Here is a 14,471-nt window from a genome sequence, read left to right as displayed (position 1 = left end):
GATTTGTGAGCTCAGTTGCTATTGCATTGTGCCAGAATACCTCATGATTAAAATGAAAGCAACTTGCCTTTCTTAATTTCATCTCTTCCTTGTCAAGCAGTAACTAATTTCTTCTTTCTCACATTGGACTTCCTGTGTTTATGAAATCAATGAATGGCCTATCCAACCAACTCTTTTATCTAATTGTGTTAGTATTTCAGTGAACACCTTAGTCAACAGTATCTAAAACTACTATATTGTTGCTGTCATCTCTGAATTGATTACTTCATCCATTGATTACTTCATTCATTTGTAGCTTAGACACTTAAGAAAACAACATTTATTAGTGGGGTTCACGTATTATTTCCAGAGCTACTATAGTCTTTCTTGTATATTTCCTATGGGCATAATGACTCACTTGTCTTAGATATATACTTTGTAGTGGAATTATTGGATATAGGGTAGGCATGTCTTTTAGAAAGTGCCAGAGAGTTGTAATGTGGTTGTATTGATTACACTTACACCTGCAGTGTAAAGAATTCTACTTGTTCTACATCCTTACCAGACTTTGATATTCTCAAGCCTTTTTAACTTTAGCAGTCTTGTTATGTACATTGCAGTCCTCACTGTGGCTAAATTTATATTTCCTTGACTATACATGAAGTGGAACATCTTTTCGTATGGTTATTAATTTTTTGAATATTCCCATTTGTTAAGTATGTATTTACCTCTTTGTTTCCAAATCTTATCAGTACTTGACAGCTTAGATGAAAATTTCTTGAAATCACAAGTTACACTGACAATAGAAGAAAAAAAGTGTGGATCTTGTGTATATATTAAAGAAATTAAAACTATAATTTAGAATATTTAGAGTAAAAACACTAGGTTGGCTTCATTGATTAATTTTTCCCAGTGTTTTTAAGAAAGAAGTAACAAGTTCTCAGAGAAAGAATGAACACTTCACAAATAGTTGTATTCGTCCATTACAAGTCTGATATGAAACCTAATAGGGACAAGAAAATCTATAAGATATGAAAAATACAGGAACATTAGAGTAAAATGTTATAAAGAAATAAAAGAGGGGTGCCTGGGTGGCTCAGTCATTAAGCGTCTGCCTTTGGCTCAAGTCATGATCCCAGGGTCCTGGGATCGAGCCCTGCATTGGGCTCCCAGCTCCGCGGGAAGCCTGCTTCTCCCTCTCTCATTCCCCATGCTTGTGTTCCCTCTCTCGCTGTGTCTCTGTCAAATAAATAAATAAAATCTTTAAAAAATAAAAAAATAAATCATATATATAAAATGTATCATGACCAAGTTCACTTAGCATTTGAAAAGCAATCACTGTAATTTATCACATTAACAGAGTAAAGGATAACAGTCTATCATCAGAGTAATTGAGGCCTAAAAGTCATTTGATAAAATTCAACCACCCATTCATAATTTTGAAAAAGCAGCTTCTCAGGAAGCTAGAAATAGAGGGGAACTTTCACAGTTTGATTAAAAGCAGAATAAAAAGTGTCAGCCAGTTTTATATTTAGGGTTGAAAAAGCTTAAGACCAAGAAAAGAATGTCTATTGCTACTGCTATTTAACATTTTACTGCAGCTCCCAGTCAGTGTATAAGACAAAACAAGAAATGAAAGGTGTAAATATTGGAAAAGAAGAAACAGAACTATTTTATGCAAAGATAACATGATTATATAATAGAAAATCCGAAGGAACAAATCAACATACATTAAAATTAATGTTATAGACTGAATGTTTGTGTCTCCTCCAAATTCCTTCATTGAAGCTTTAATCTCCAACGTGATGTTTTTTGGAGTTAGGGCCTTTGGGAGAATTGGATGAGGTTGAGGATGGGGCTCCATGAAGAGATTAGTGTCCTCAGGAGGAGAGGGAGAGACCAGAGCTCACTCTCTCACCACCATGGGAAGACACAGCAAGAATGCAGCCATCTGCAAGCCAGGAAGAGGGCTCTTACCAAAACTGGACCTTGCTGATACCCTGATCATGGCCTTACCAGCCTTTATGACTGTGAAATGTAAATGTCTGTTGTTTAAGACCCCCAGGTATTTTGTTACAGCAGCCCTAGCTTAGCTGACTAAGACAATAATTGAAATTAAGATTTCTGAATTGAAGATCAACATCCTAAAATTAATTATAACAACGATATGCAAAAGATGTGTAAGACCTCTCATTTGAAAACCGTGAAGCATTGCTAAGCAGAATTAAAGAAAAGTTGAATGGAGAAATATACTACATTTATGGATCAGAAGGCTTGATATTAGCCAGCAAATAATATCCCCCTCTTCTTATTACTCTATAGATTTAGTGCAATTCCCTTAAAATCATAGCAGGTTTTTTTGTGATAATTGACAGATTGTAAAATACATATAAAAATGCAAAGGACTTTAAATAGCCTATACTGAAGAAGAACAAGGTTGAATGGTTTATGCTATCAGATTTCAATATTTTTTAGAAATCCATAGTAATTAAGATAGTGTGGTTTTGGCATAAGGATAGACAAGTAGATCCATGAAAAGGCATATATATTCCACAAATTGTCTCACACAGATACAGTCACTTAAATATGATAAAATGGTACTGGAATTCAGTGGAGGAAGAGATGGACTTTTAAATAAATTGTGCTAGAGCCACTAGATATTCACATGGAAAACTGAATGTTTCCCGTTTCCTATCTCCTGTCATATACAAAACATTGATATGAGACAGAACACGTACCTGTCAAAGGTGAAACAATAACAATCTAGAACACAATGAACATAACAGTAAATCACCTTCATAGTCTTAATTTCTTAACACAACATACCTCACCATAAAATAGAAAGAAAAAATGATGTATTGGATTTCATTAAAACTTAAAATTTGTCTAATGGATGAAACCATTAATAAAATGAAAAGTTGGCATATTCCAGAGAAGACATTTCAAATACATATTTCCAACAATGTTCTTATTTTGAAATACACACAAAAATGCAATATTGTGTAATATTCATAATGTATGGCAGGGTTTCTCAACCTTGGCACTATTGACATTTTAGGCTGGATAATTCTCTTTTTTCTGGGAGATTAACTTGTGCGTTGTATGATATTAGCTGCATTCCTGGCCTCTATCATTTCATGTCAGTAGTAGTCCCCACATGTGACACATAAAAATGTCCCCAGATATTACCAAAGTCCCTTGGTTGAGAACCACTGATTTATCCCATTGGATCAAATAATAAATATAAATATAAATAGATATTAGATATAAAAATTTAACAAAATTTTAAATATAAAATATTAATACAATTGAAAGAAGAATTGAGATATGATCTATAACCAAGAGAAAAAATAATCAAGAGAACTGTATTCAGAAATACTTACATGATGGAATTTTAAAGATTCTAAAAATAGGTATTTTGAAATAATCAGGAATTTATAGGAAAACATACACATTAGAGAAAAAAATAAAAGATATAAAAAAGGAATCAAATGGAATTTTTAGGGCTATAAAATACAATATAGAAACAGAAATTCCATTTCAAAGACAAAGGAACATCAACAACAAAAATAGAGGGGCCCCTCGGTGGCTCAGTTGGTTAAGCATCTGCCTTCGGCTGGGGTCATGATGCTGGAGTCCTGGGATCTGCCCCACATCAGGCTCCCTGCTCAGTGGGGAGTCTGTTTCTCCTTCTCTCTCTGCCCCTCCCCCCATTCTCTCTCTCTCTCTCAAATAAATGAATAAATCCTAAAAAGAAGTCCCTGGATAGAAAATAGAAACCATTTAAGCTAAAGCAATAGCTGAAAAAATTGTGAGAAAAATAAGAGCCTCAGTGACCCATGATTCAGGGATTACAGAAAAAATATTTGAAGAAATAATGTTTTAAAAATTCTAATGAAAAGTATAAATCACAGAACAAAATTAGGTTTGAATGCTTCATGAAAAAGATCACTTCAAGACATACAATAAATGCTGAAAAAGAGCAATTTATAAAATCTTAATATCTGTCAGAGGAAAAAAGGTATATACAGAAGAACAAGATTTTGACAACTCTAGAGTGTTTTCAGAAACTATGCACACTATCTTTAAAATATGAAAAGAAACAACCCCTCTCAAAGTAGAATTCCATACCAAAATTATCTTCTCAAACTTAAAGGTGAAATAAAGACATTTTTGAGCAAATAAAAGATGAAATATTTCATGGCCATCAGAAATGTTAAAGGAAGCTGTAATGACTTACATTTATATTATGTACAAATAAAAGTATGACATGACAATATAGTACAAAGGAGGTAAGAAGGTAGAGAAGTTCAGTATGTTATATGCGAAATGGTATAATATTATTTAAAGGTACTAGAATGTGAATTTACAATTGCATAATATAAACTCCAGAAGAACCAAGAAAAAGAGGAAATGGGGCTGGAATGACAATAACAGAATGAAAGAAAGAGGAAGGAAGGAGGGAAGTAAGGAAGAAAGGGAGGAGAGGAGGAGGGAAGGAAGGAAGAAAGAGAACAAAAGCAGTTTGCTAAAATAACCATGTACGTCTAGTGGATGCTGATTTGGACATATCCCAGGTTTAAATTATTTGGCCCTTTCCTGATCAAATCAAAACACGCTCCTTGGTTATTGATGTAGTTCCAGAATGAAGGCTGTCGTTCTTTGTAAATCAACCACAGTAAGTCATGAACACAGTCAAACTCTGATGAAGGTAAGGGGAGATCTGCATGATGGATGCTTTCAAGTGCCCCTTACTTCGTATTGCAGGAGGAATTAGGCTCATGGCTCAATGATACCTTTAGATGTTGATAGTCGCTTATGCCAGGGAACATGCTGTACAGGCAAGTAAATTGGCCGTAGGTAATTGGAAAACAAAATCACTCTCATTTCGGGCATTCAGTCATGCACACATTTATGGGAACTTAGAGGAAGATTAAAATAAGTCATGTAGAAACCACCCAAAAAAGACGTGGTACTGAGGCTGGAGATTGGAATGCTAAGGTTTTTGTCAGATGCTGTAGGGATTCCTGAACCAGCCACTGGGGATAATGAAATAAAATGACATGGAAACATCCAAACAGAGAAAAAGTGGGCATACTTCTCTCTTACCCCCTAAAGCCATTAGTCTGAACACTGTGGACTTAACTCAGTGATTTAAGTGTCCATACGGAGAAATCATCTGATAATTTTAGGTAGATTTCTCTGAAGACAAGTGCCTGCACAGAAGCAGCAAATGGATTATACTGGACTCCTTCCAGAAGTCCCAGTGGTCTAAAAATGAGAATTCTATGGAACTAACACCTATTCAGCTCTAGGATTTGCTAATTCTCATTAGCAAGCCTTCTTGCTCAACTCTAGACCCCAACATCTATCTTTTATTGCACTACCTTGAGGCATTGACAGTGACTGAAACATTCCAACCAGACCAAAAAAGCCCTATCTCATAGCAATGGGATGCCTAGAAGACCACTCCCCACAGGTCCTCTTCCCTGGCATGATCAGGGACTAAACACATACTGACCCGCATCCGTGATCACCTGCTCCTTGCCTGCTCTCTTGCAGGTACTCCCCTAAACCTCTCCTAGAAAACTTGAGCAGGCAGAGAGGTCTGTTGTAAGGCTTGAGCTTGCCATCTCACCCAGCTACCGGCACCCAAACTAAATTTTTCCCTCTTTTCCAAACACTTGTCTCTTGAGATATTGGCTTCTCTTGCCATGAGTTTATCTGAGTTTGTTTGGCAAGTGTTGGCAAACCCAGCCAGGAGCTATGCTCTCAATTTGTGTGGCCCCCTCAGGGTTCCCTGGAACAGAGCAGTTGGCCCCAGCGGCACACCAGGGCTCACCTGCTCATTTCCTGAGTTACCAGCTGTGATACATGGTCCCATAATAGTCCTGAAGCAGCCACCAAGAATACAATGAAAAGTTTATAATACTGGAGAGCCACCAAGAATACAATGAAAAGTTTATAATACTGGAGAGTCTACCAGTGTATTTCATGTGGAGCAGTTCCTCTAATCAAGAAAGGAACTTGACTGTTACTAATCTACAAAAAGGACCCAAAAAGCATTGGATTACATGGCTATATCACATTTCTTTCTTTATGAGAGTTTATTTATCTATTTAAAGAGAGAGAGAGAGAGAGATCGTGAGTGGGTGCAAGGGCAGAAGGAGAGAGAGAACTTTAAGCTGATTTTTGCGCTGAGTGTGGAGCCAGTCAGCAGGGTTCCATCCCAATACTCTGAGACCATGACCAGAGCTGAAATCAAGAGGTGAAATCAAGAGTTGCCCCCCCAACAGACTGAGCCACCCATGCTCTCCTCTATCACTTGTCCTATCACTCTTGGAGCAGTGGTCTCATTTAAAATGGTAATAGGCAATTCAAAGTTACTTCAAACAAGAGTGGAGAGGCCATGAAGTTCTGACTAATATTTTTGAGTAAATATATTTGTCAATTGGATATGGAAGAGAGACAAGGGGATACTCCACAGGATATGTTTCCTAAAACTGAGGGGGGGAATAAGGAAATGGTGGGACTACAATTCCCCAGCTTTATATCTTTATGTCTTCTGTTTTGATAGGCCCAGTTATGCTTACAATAGTGCCAGGCCTAAGATTAGTATACAGTAAATGGTAGTATGTGTTTGTAATTGATCCTTTTTGATATTCTTCAGGAAAGTTTTCATATTAGAGCACTCCAGACCTGATAGTGGTTTTACATTTCCTTGATAAAACATATCAATTTCGGCAAGTATGCAATGCCAGGAAAGGTTTTCTCTGTTGTGACTCAGGGAAAATAACATGGCATCTTTAATAATTCCCATTGGTATTTAATCATCAGTTGGGTATTGTTAGGTCTCAAAATATGTCACTTCTTTATCACCACACTCTCAATATATATGACTCTTTTTAAGTAAAATATTCATATTTGTCATCGTTTTAGGGAAATACCATTAGTTTTGGAAAGAGAAGCTCTCCAGGTTTCAATGTGTCTGACTCAAGTAATGTTCTGAAACACTGTAGAACTGGTAAGTCATAGGGGAAGCTTTAACATACATTAAAACAATATAGAACCATTTCTAGATATTGGCTTTTAATCCCATTGTTCAGAGGTAGAATCAAATGTTGAAAGTCCTTTGGGAGCTAAACACTATGACAACATTAGAGAGTTCTAGAAGGCATTATCATTCTAGTTGTCATAGAGACACACAGCATATTCTCATTATAAGTGTGACAACATGGGGCAAATTAAATAATTGAGTACACTTAGATACACTTCAAGTGATTTTATTGTCCATCTGCTAGAGAGTTTCCATGATATCAATATCATTACCAATAAATATTCAAGAGCATTTCCAATCCATGTCAAACAGTGCCTCCTCAGGAAGTAAGTGGCTGAATGAAATTTTGTGTTCATTTTCAAAGAAATGGGTTATTCCTTGTGCTTATAAAGCTACCAGATATAACACTTCAGTTTATCCTGTTCTGGTCAACAAGCAGACAAACAAAAGTCAACTAAGTTGACTAGTATCATGTGGACAAGAGCATGATATTTGGCAAATCTGACCTAAGTCATAATTGCTTTTATTTCATATTCTTTTAAGATTACAAGTACTTTTTAAAAAATACCTTTTAGGGGTGCCTGGGTGGCTCAGTCACTAAAACGTCTGCCTTCAGCTCAGATCATGATCCCAGGGTCCTGGGATGGAGCCCCATGTCAGGCTCCCTGCTCCGCGGGAAGCCTGCTTCTCCCTCTCCTACTCCCCCTGCTTGTGTTCCCTCTCTTGCTAATTCTCTCTGTCAGGTAAATAAATAAAATCTTTAAAAAAATACATTTTAATAGACTAAATCACTCCTATATTCTCAAGTAGTTGGACAGACTGTTCTCTGTAAATCAGGCAACTAGTACATCAATCACAGTTTGTCTTTTCTCTTTATAATTTGATGTCTATGATCTCCTGTGAGTAAATTTCTACTTCTAATACTCTCTGCACATGAGTCTATGCATTAGAATTAAAATGTTGATATCAAAGTTTATATACCTTTCTCCTCAGCCATTTTAGAGTAGCCAGAAAGTTGTTTACAATAAAGAGAAAGCTAAGGAACTTTGTTTCTGTGGTAAGGGTGTATGCTGGGCAGATAATCAAAATGATTCCTTTGAAAACTAACTTTTTCTCTTTTCTCTGTTGTCCCCTGCCCCCCAGCCTCACTCTTAGGGAGTGTGTGGGAGAATGTGTGTCTGTGTGTCTATGGTTTGAGTTAAAAACTTATATGTGAAAATGTGCTTTAGAGGAAAATTATAGATTAGTGCAAGTTATACTATCAAAACAAAAAAATTTGAAAAACTCTTTGATTTTCAATAAACCTACATATTCCAGTTATATATCACTAGTACATTATTCTAAAAAGTTTTTCTTTTTAAATATCTGCCAGTTTTCAATCACTTCATCAGCATCTCTATTGATGGCCTTTATAACATGTATCATGGAGAATATAATAGTAATTTGTCTATTTTCAAGGAGCTTAAAATGATTTGGGGAAAGAAGAACCACAACACTAGAAATGAGAGACTTTGGGTTAGAACAGATTTGCCTAGTTCTTGTTCTGGTCTTCCTTCAGTTTCAGAATATTAATACCTAATGTACACGGTATACCTTGAGAATATGTAAATGATGGAGCACATGAAATAGACCATAAGTACAGTGGAAATTGTTATGGGTTTTGTACTAGGGAAAGTTTTATTATTTAGAAGAGAGGCCTCAAGGTGTCCTGACAGATACGGTTATATTTGTCTACCTAAAATGAAGGAAACATGTAGGGATAGAAAAAAATGTTTGGGGAATGCAGAAAACCATGAATTTGTTCTTACCAAAACAGAAGTTGTATTTTGGCACTGTTAGAAAATAGTACCGGATATTTAGAGTGGTTGAGAGGCTGATTGTGAAGGCCCAGGTGAACTTGGGGTTTGTAATTGTTGTTTTTTTGAAGAAGACAATGATGTGATGAAAACGGAATTCTTATGAGTAGAGTTAATTTCCAAAAAGTAAACTGTATTTGTGGGGGAATTACATTATACATCGTCAAGAAAATGGAATTCTGTATAGCTATAAAATGTGGATTTTCATTTGCTCATAGGAATATATTTTTAAGGTATTGACAAACCCAAGGAAAATAACTATGCATATGAACTTATTCTCTCAATAAATAGTATTGAACACTATTGTCTTAATAAAAAGCATATAAATGTAAATATATATTAATACCCATACCACACACACACATACACACACAACACACACACTGTTTTTAATGTGTGTATTACTTTTCTCAAAGGCTATCTAGGAAACAAACTGTTAAGAGTTATCCTTCTGCTATATGTGTCATGTTTTCTTTTCCATTCATGTAAGCTACCTTGATCCTTTTTTAAAGTAAATTAGGGAAAAATACATACTCCTAACAATTTTATTAGAATGGTTATTCTGTTTCTGTTTAAAAATGCTTCAACATCCAATTTGAAACGTTTTAAAAATGTGCTTAAAGTTCCTAATTTACATGAACTTTGCTTTAATACTGACTTTACCTAGATCCTGAATATTCATTATACATTTCATTCATTCATTCATTCCTTCAGTTGATATTTGAGTAGTGATGCAGTATTCCAGATGCTAGAATATGTATAAACTGCTTCATGTATATTTGAGTCGGTCCTGTTCTCTTGAAATGCAGTTTCAAAAATGAGATTTCAAAAAGCGTTAGTATGGATCTTTTAAATATTAGCCATAAAACTGAAAGGAGACATAACATTTCTACATGGAAATGAGTAACTTTACAACTTAATATGACTTAAGACTTTGCATCAATCCAAGGTTCTCAGAGTAGGTAATTGGCCAGAGGATATATTTTTATAGGGAAAAATACATCCCCAATTGGATAAATATGCCCATGGGATTGTCTCAGAGAAACAGTGTATAGCATTATGATGCTTCTTCCTCCTGTTTCTGATGACTGGGACCATAAATTGCGGGAAATGAATGGGAATATTGGAAAAGGAGATGCAAGGCTATTCCCAGGATTCACATGAGACACTTTCCCGTGGAAGTGTTTTCTCCGCTCTGGTAAGTAATGCACAAACAGAAGGCTATACTTTATTTACTGAAGGAGATTTGTTAAAATCTAGGTAATTGAAAACCATTAGTGATGAAAATAATTTTTTAAAGCAAAAACAGTAAAACCATTGTTGTTATAAGCATGGACTGATGGGAAAGTTATGGCATAAATTTAGATGACTGTACTGAAAGAACTATTTCTTTATCCACATAAATCAGTTACTTCAAGCCACCTCATTTTGTCATTTTGAAGCTTGTGATAATGATATGTGCACAAGCCAACCAACAATCCTCTTTATAGCAACAAACAAGTGAGTGAATGAATGAATGAATACAAACTGAAAATGAAATAAATTCAGTTCCATTTGGCTGTGGACTTTCTGCATCCATGGTATTTCTTGCTTAAAATCCTAGAAGAGACATTTGATGTGAATGATGTTAAATGTTGACTGAATAATTTATACAGGGTTAATATATATAATAATATATGGCATACACGTAATTACATGGTTTCACTCTTACAAAGTGTGCAATGACCATCATTGATACTAGCATGAGCTCTGAGGGTTTCATGCAAGAATGGAATAGGGAGGAGAAGGGGTACATTTCTAAGGGCCTAAAAGCTTACAAATAAGACTTTATTTAAAGTTTTAATTAATAGGTCTTTACCAGAACCTCTTTCAAAATATGGGTCTTTAGAATTCTTGCTATATTTTCTACATTTATCATTTCCAGGATAAGAAGCTCAATACTATGGACTCTGAGAAACAAACTGAGGGTTCTAGAGGGGAGGGGCCTGGGAGGATGGGTTAGCCTGGTGATGGGTATTAAAGAGGGCATGTAATGCAAGGAGCACTGGGTGTTATATGCAAACAATCAAAAACTAATGATGTAATGTATGGTGATTAACATAACATAATAAAAAAAACTAATGATGTACTATGTGTTGGCTAACTGAACATAATAAAAAATTTAAAAAAGAAAAAGAAACTCAATATTATTCTATGAATGTAGAACCTATCACCATCATTATCATCTTTATGAACTTCTTTATAGCACAAAGATGCATTCAATATTATGTAATCTGATTGTTTTTATTTTATTTTACTGAGGAGGAAACTTAACCCTGGAAAGGAGATACTTGTCCTATGTTGCCCCCAATGAGTAGCTCAGCTAGGTGTTGTATTGAGGTCTTTGGATTCCAAGTTCACAATACAATGATGATTTCATGTGCTGTTTTTATTTTTGTCTTTCAGAAATGTATATTCTGAATTCTCCTTGCTATTTGGTACACTTCTCTGGAACATTTCAGAAATCAATGACTAACAAAATCACCCCCCAAAAGTGGGAGGTGCTTTAAAGTTCAGGTACCCAGTCTAAGTAGCAAAATTAGACACCAGCGTGAACCATCCTTTCTGTAACCACAACTTGTCTGCCCACAACTGTCATTCATTTTGATTATGATAGGATAAAGTTGACAACATGGAAAGCGCAAACCATTCAGTGGTGTCTGAGTTCATTCTGCTGGGACTTTCCAAATCTCAGACTCTTCAGATTCTATTCTTCCTAGGATTCTCTGTAGTCTATGCTGGGATTGTGTTAGGAAACCTCCTCATCTTGGTCACCGTGATCTTTGACTCACGCCTTCACACACCAATGTATTTTCTGCTTATCAATCTCTCTTGTATTGATATGAGCTTGGCTTCTTTTACTACCCCTAAGATGATTGTGGATTTCCTCCGAAAACAGAAGACCATCTCTTGGTGGGGATGTTATTGTCAGATGTTCTTTATCCACCTCCTAGGTGGGAGTGAGATGATGTTGCTTGTAGCCATGGCAATAGACAGGTATGTTGCCATATGCAAACCCCTCCATTACATGACCATCATGAGTCCACGAGTCCTCATTTGGCTGCTGTTATCCTCCTATACAGTTGGATTTGTGCACTCATCTAGTCAGATGGCTTTCATGTTGAATTTGCCCTTCTGTGGTCCCAATGTGGTGGACAGCTTTTTCTGTGACCTTCCCCTTGTGATCAAACTTGCCTGCAAGGACACCTACCTGCTACAATTGCTGGTCATTGCTGACAGTGGCCTTCTGTCCCTGGTCTGCTTCCTCCTCTTGCTTGTCTCCTACATGGTCATCATATACTCAGTCAGGCACCGTGCTGCCAGTGGTTTTGCCAAGGCCTTCTCCACTCTGTCAGCACACATCACAGTTGTGACTCTGTCCTTTGCCCCATGTGTCTTTATCTATGTATGGCCCTTCAGCAGATACTCTGTCGATAAAATTCTCTCTGTGTTTTATACAATTTTCACTCCTCTCTTAAATCCTATTATTTATACATTAAGGAATCAAGAAGTAAAAGCAGCCATGAAGAAGATAAGGACTCAACATATAAATTCAAAACAGACTTTGTAGATGGTGCTTCTGAAGAAATAACCTCTTGTGTGGACATTTTAAGGAATTAACTTTTAAGCTATTTCAAGTTCTGTAAAAGGAACCAATAGGTGTAACTGTTAAAGAGCAAACCCCTTTTCTTGTCACTGTCAGTGGTTAAACACATGACATGTACAGTCTGGAGGACATGCATTTAAATCTTCTCTCACTAGTTCTTCTCATGCAAATTTGAAAATATGAATAAATTCTCTTTACTTAGTTTATCTACAAAACTTCTTTATATGTTTCTTCTATTATTTTGGCATGTTTTTAATCTTTACAATTATTACTACTTCTATTATGCTTTTAGTTATTACTGCTGCTATTATAGTTGTAGCTATTATTGGGAATCTATATGTAGAAAATGCACACAGATGATGCCTCACATAGGCCATTTAGCTGAGTGGTTAAACTGGTGCTAGAAGAGCACATTTAGTAGGTAATTCCTAGTTAATGTGTATTAACTTTTAGTTACTTAGTTACCCCAGATACAGCACCTCCAACCATGCTTCACATATTTTGTGAGTCTGCAATGAGGCAGAAGATATATCCTTGGTTTCGGGAAGTTTACAGCCCATTGATGGAGAGAGTGCACTAAATTTGCAATCATGTTGTGGCATGGACAGCACTACATTACATGGTTGCAAGTCCAATGCAACTTTATCAGTAATAACACAATATTTGTCTCTTTCTTTTTTCTGAGTCCACTGATAAATTGATTCAGAGCCTATAGGGAAGAAGGGGTGACTGGTACTCCTGAAAAGTCTACATTCAATCCCTAGTACCAGTATCAAACTTTTTTTTTCATTTTTAAAAATACAGTTTACAAGTAGGAAAAAAAATCATTCTCTTTAGTGTACAATACTGTGAATCTTGACAAATGCAGAGTCGTGTAACCATAACAGTGAGAATATAGGAGAATTTCATCAACCATCAGATTCTCCTCTGCTTCTTTATGTTCCACCCTTCTGTCTTGTGTTCTGGCTCTGATAATAGTGATCTGTTTTTTTGTCCCCAGTTTGCCCTTTACAAACTGTCATATAAGTTGAATCATATAGTAAGTAGCCTTTTGAGCATGGCTTTTTTCACTCAGCATAATGCCTTTGAGATTCATTCAATAGAAAGTTGTTTTAATTATTAAAAATCTGTTACATTTTAATATCTATTATATAAGTACCCTCATTGCTTATCTTCCTCAAATTGTCTTTGTTTTACGTGAGTACATGCTCATTGCATGCAGAAATATTTTTTTCAACTATTTTTTTATTGTTATGTTATGTTAATCACCATACATTACATCATTAGTTTTTATGTAGTGTTCCATGATTCATTGTTTGTGTATTACACCCAGTGCTCCATGCAGAACGTGCCCTCTTTAATACCCATCAACAGGCTAACCCATCATCCCACCTCACTCCCCTTTAGAACTCTCAGTTTGGTTCTCAGAGTCCATAGTCTCTCATGGTTTGTCTGCCCTCCGATTTACCCCCCTTCATTCATCCCCTCCTGCCATCATCATCTTCTTTTTCTTTAACATATAATGTATTATTTGTTTCAGAGGTACAGGTCTGTGATTCAACAGTCTTACACAATTCACAGTGCTCCCCAAAGCACATACTCTCCCCAATGTCTATCACCCAGCCACCCCATCCCTCCCACCCCCCACCACTCCAGCAACCCTCAGTTTGTTTCCTGAGACTAAGAATTCCTCATATCAGTGAGGTCATATGATACATGTCTTTCTCTGATTGAGTTATTTCGCTCAGCGTAATACCCTCCAGTTCCATCCTCGTTGTTGCAAATGGCAATATTTCATTCCTTTTGATGGCTGCATAATATTCCATTGTATACTTATACCACATCTTCTTTATCCATTCATTTGTCGATGGACATCTTGGCTCTTTCCACGGTTTGGCTATTGTGGACATTGCTGCTATAAACATCAGGGTGC

General features: G+C 36.2%; 1 protein-coding gene across 1 annotated transcript; it reads left to right on the top strand.

The window, feature by feature from the left end:
- The first annotated feature begins 11,560 nt into the window (after positions 1–11,560).
- LOC114221403 (olfactory receptor 4K13-like) lies at positions 11,561–12,502 on the top strand. The gene has a single exon (XM_028119521.2). The coding sequence runs from the start codon at positions 11,564–11,566 to the stop codon at positions 12,500–12,502; it is 939 nt and encodes a 312-aa protein (XP_027975322.2). The 5' UTR covers positions 11,561–11,563.
- The last annotated feature ends 1,969 nt before the right edge of the window (positions 12,503–14,471 follow it).

Source organism: Eumetopias jubatus, unplaced genomic scaffold (genome assembly GCF_037043125.1).
Source record: "Eumetopias jubatus isolate StellerSeaLion01/CBP00866 unplaced genomic scaffold, mEumJub1_p1.0 scaffold_7, whole genome shotgun sequence".
Classification (NCBI taxonomy): Eukaryota; Metazoa; Chordata; class Mammalia; order Carnivora; family Otariidae; genus Eumetopias; species Eumetopias jubatus.
This window is presented reverse-complemented; position numbering and strand designations above follow the sequence as displayed.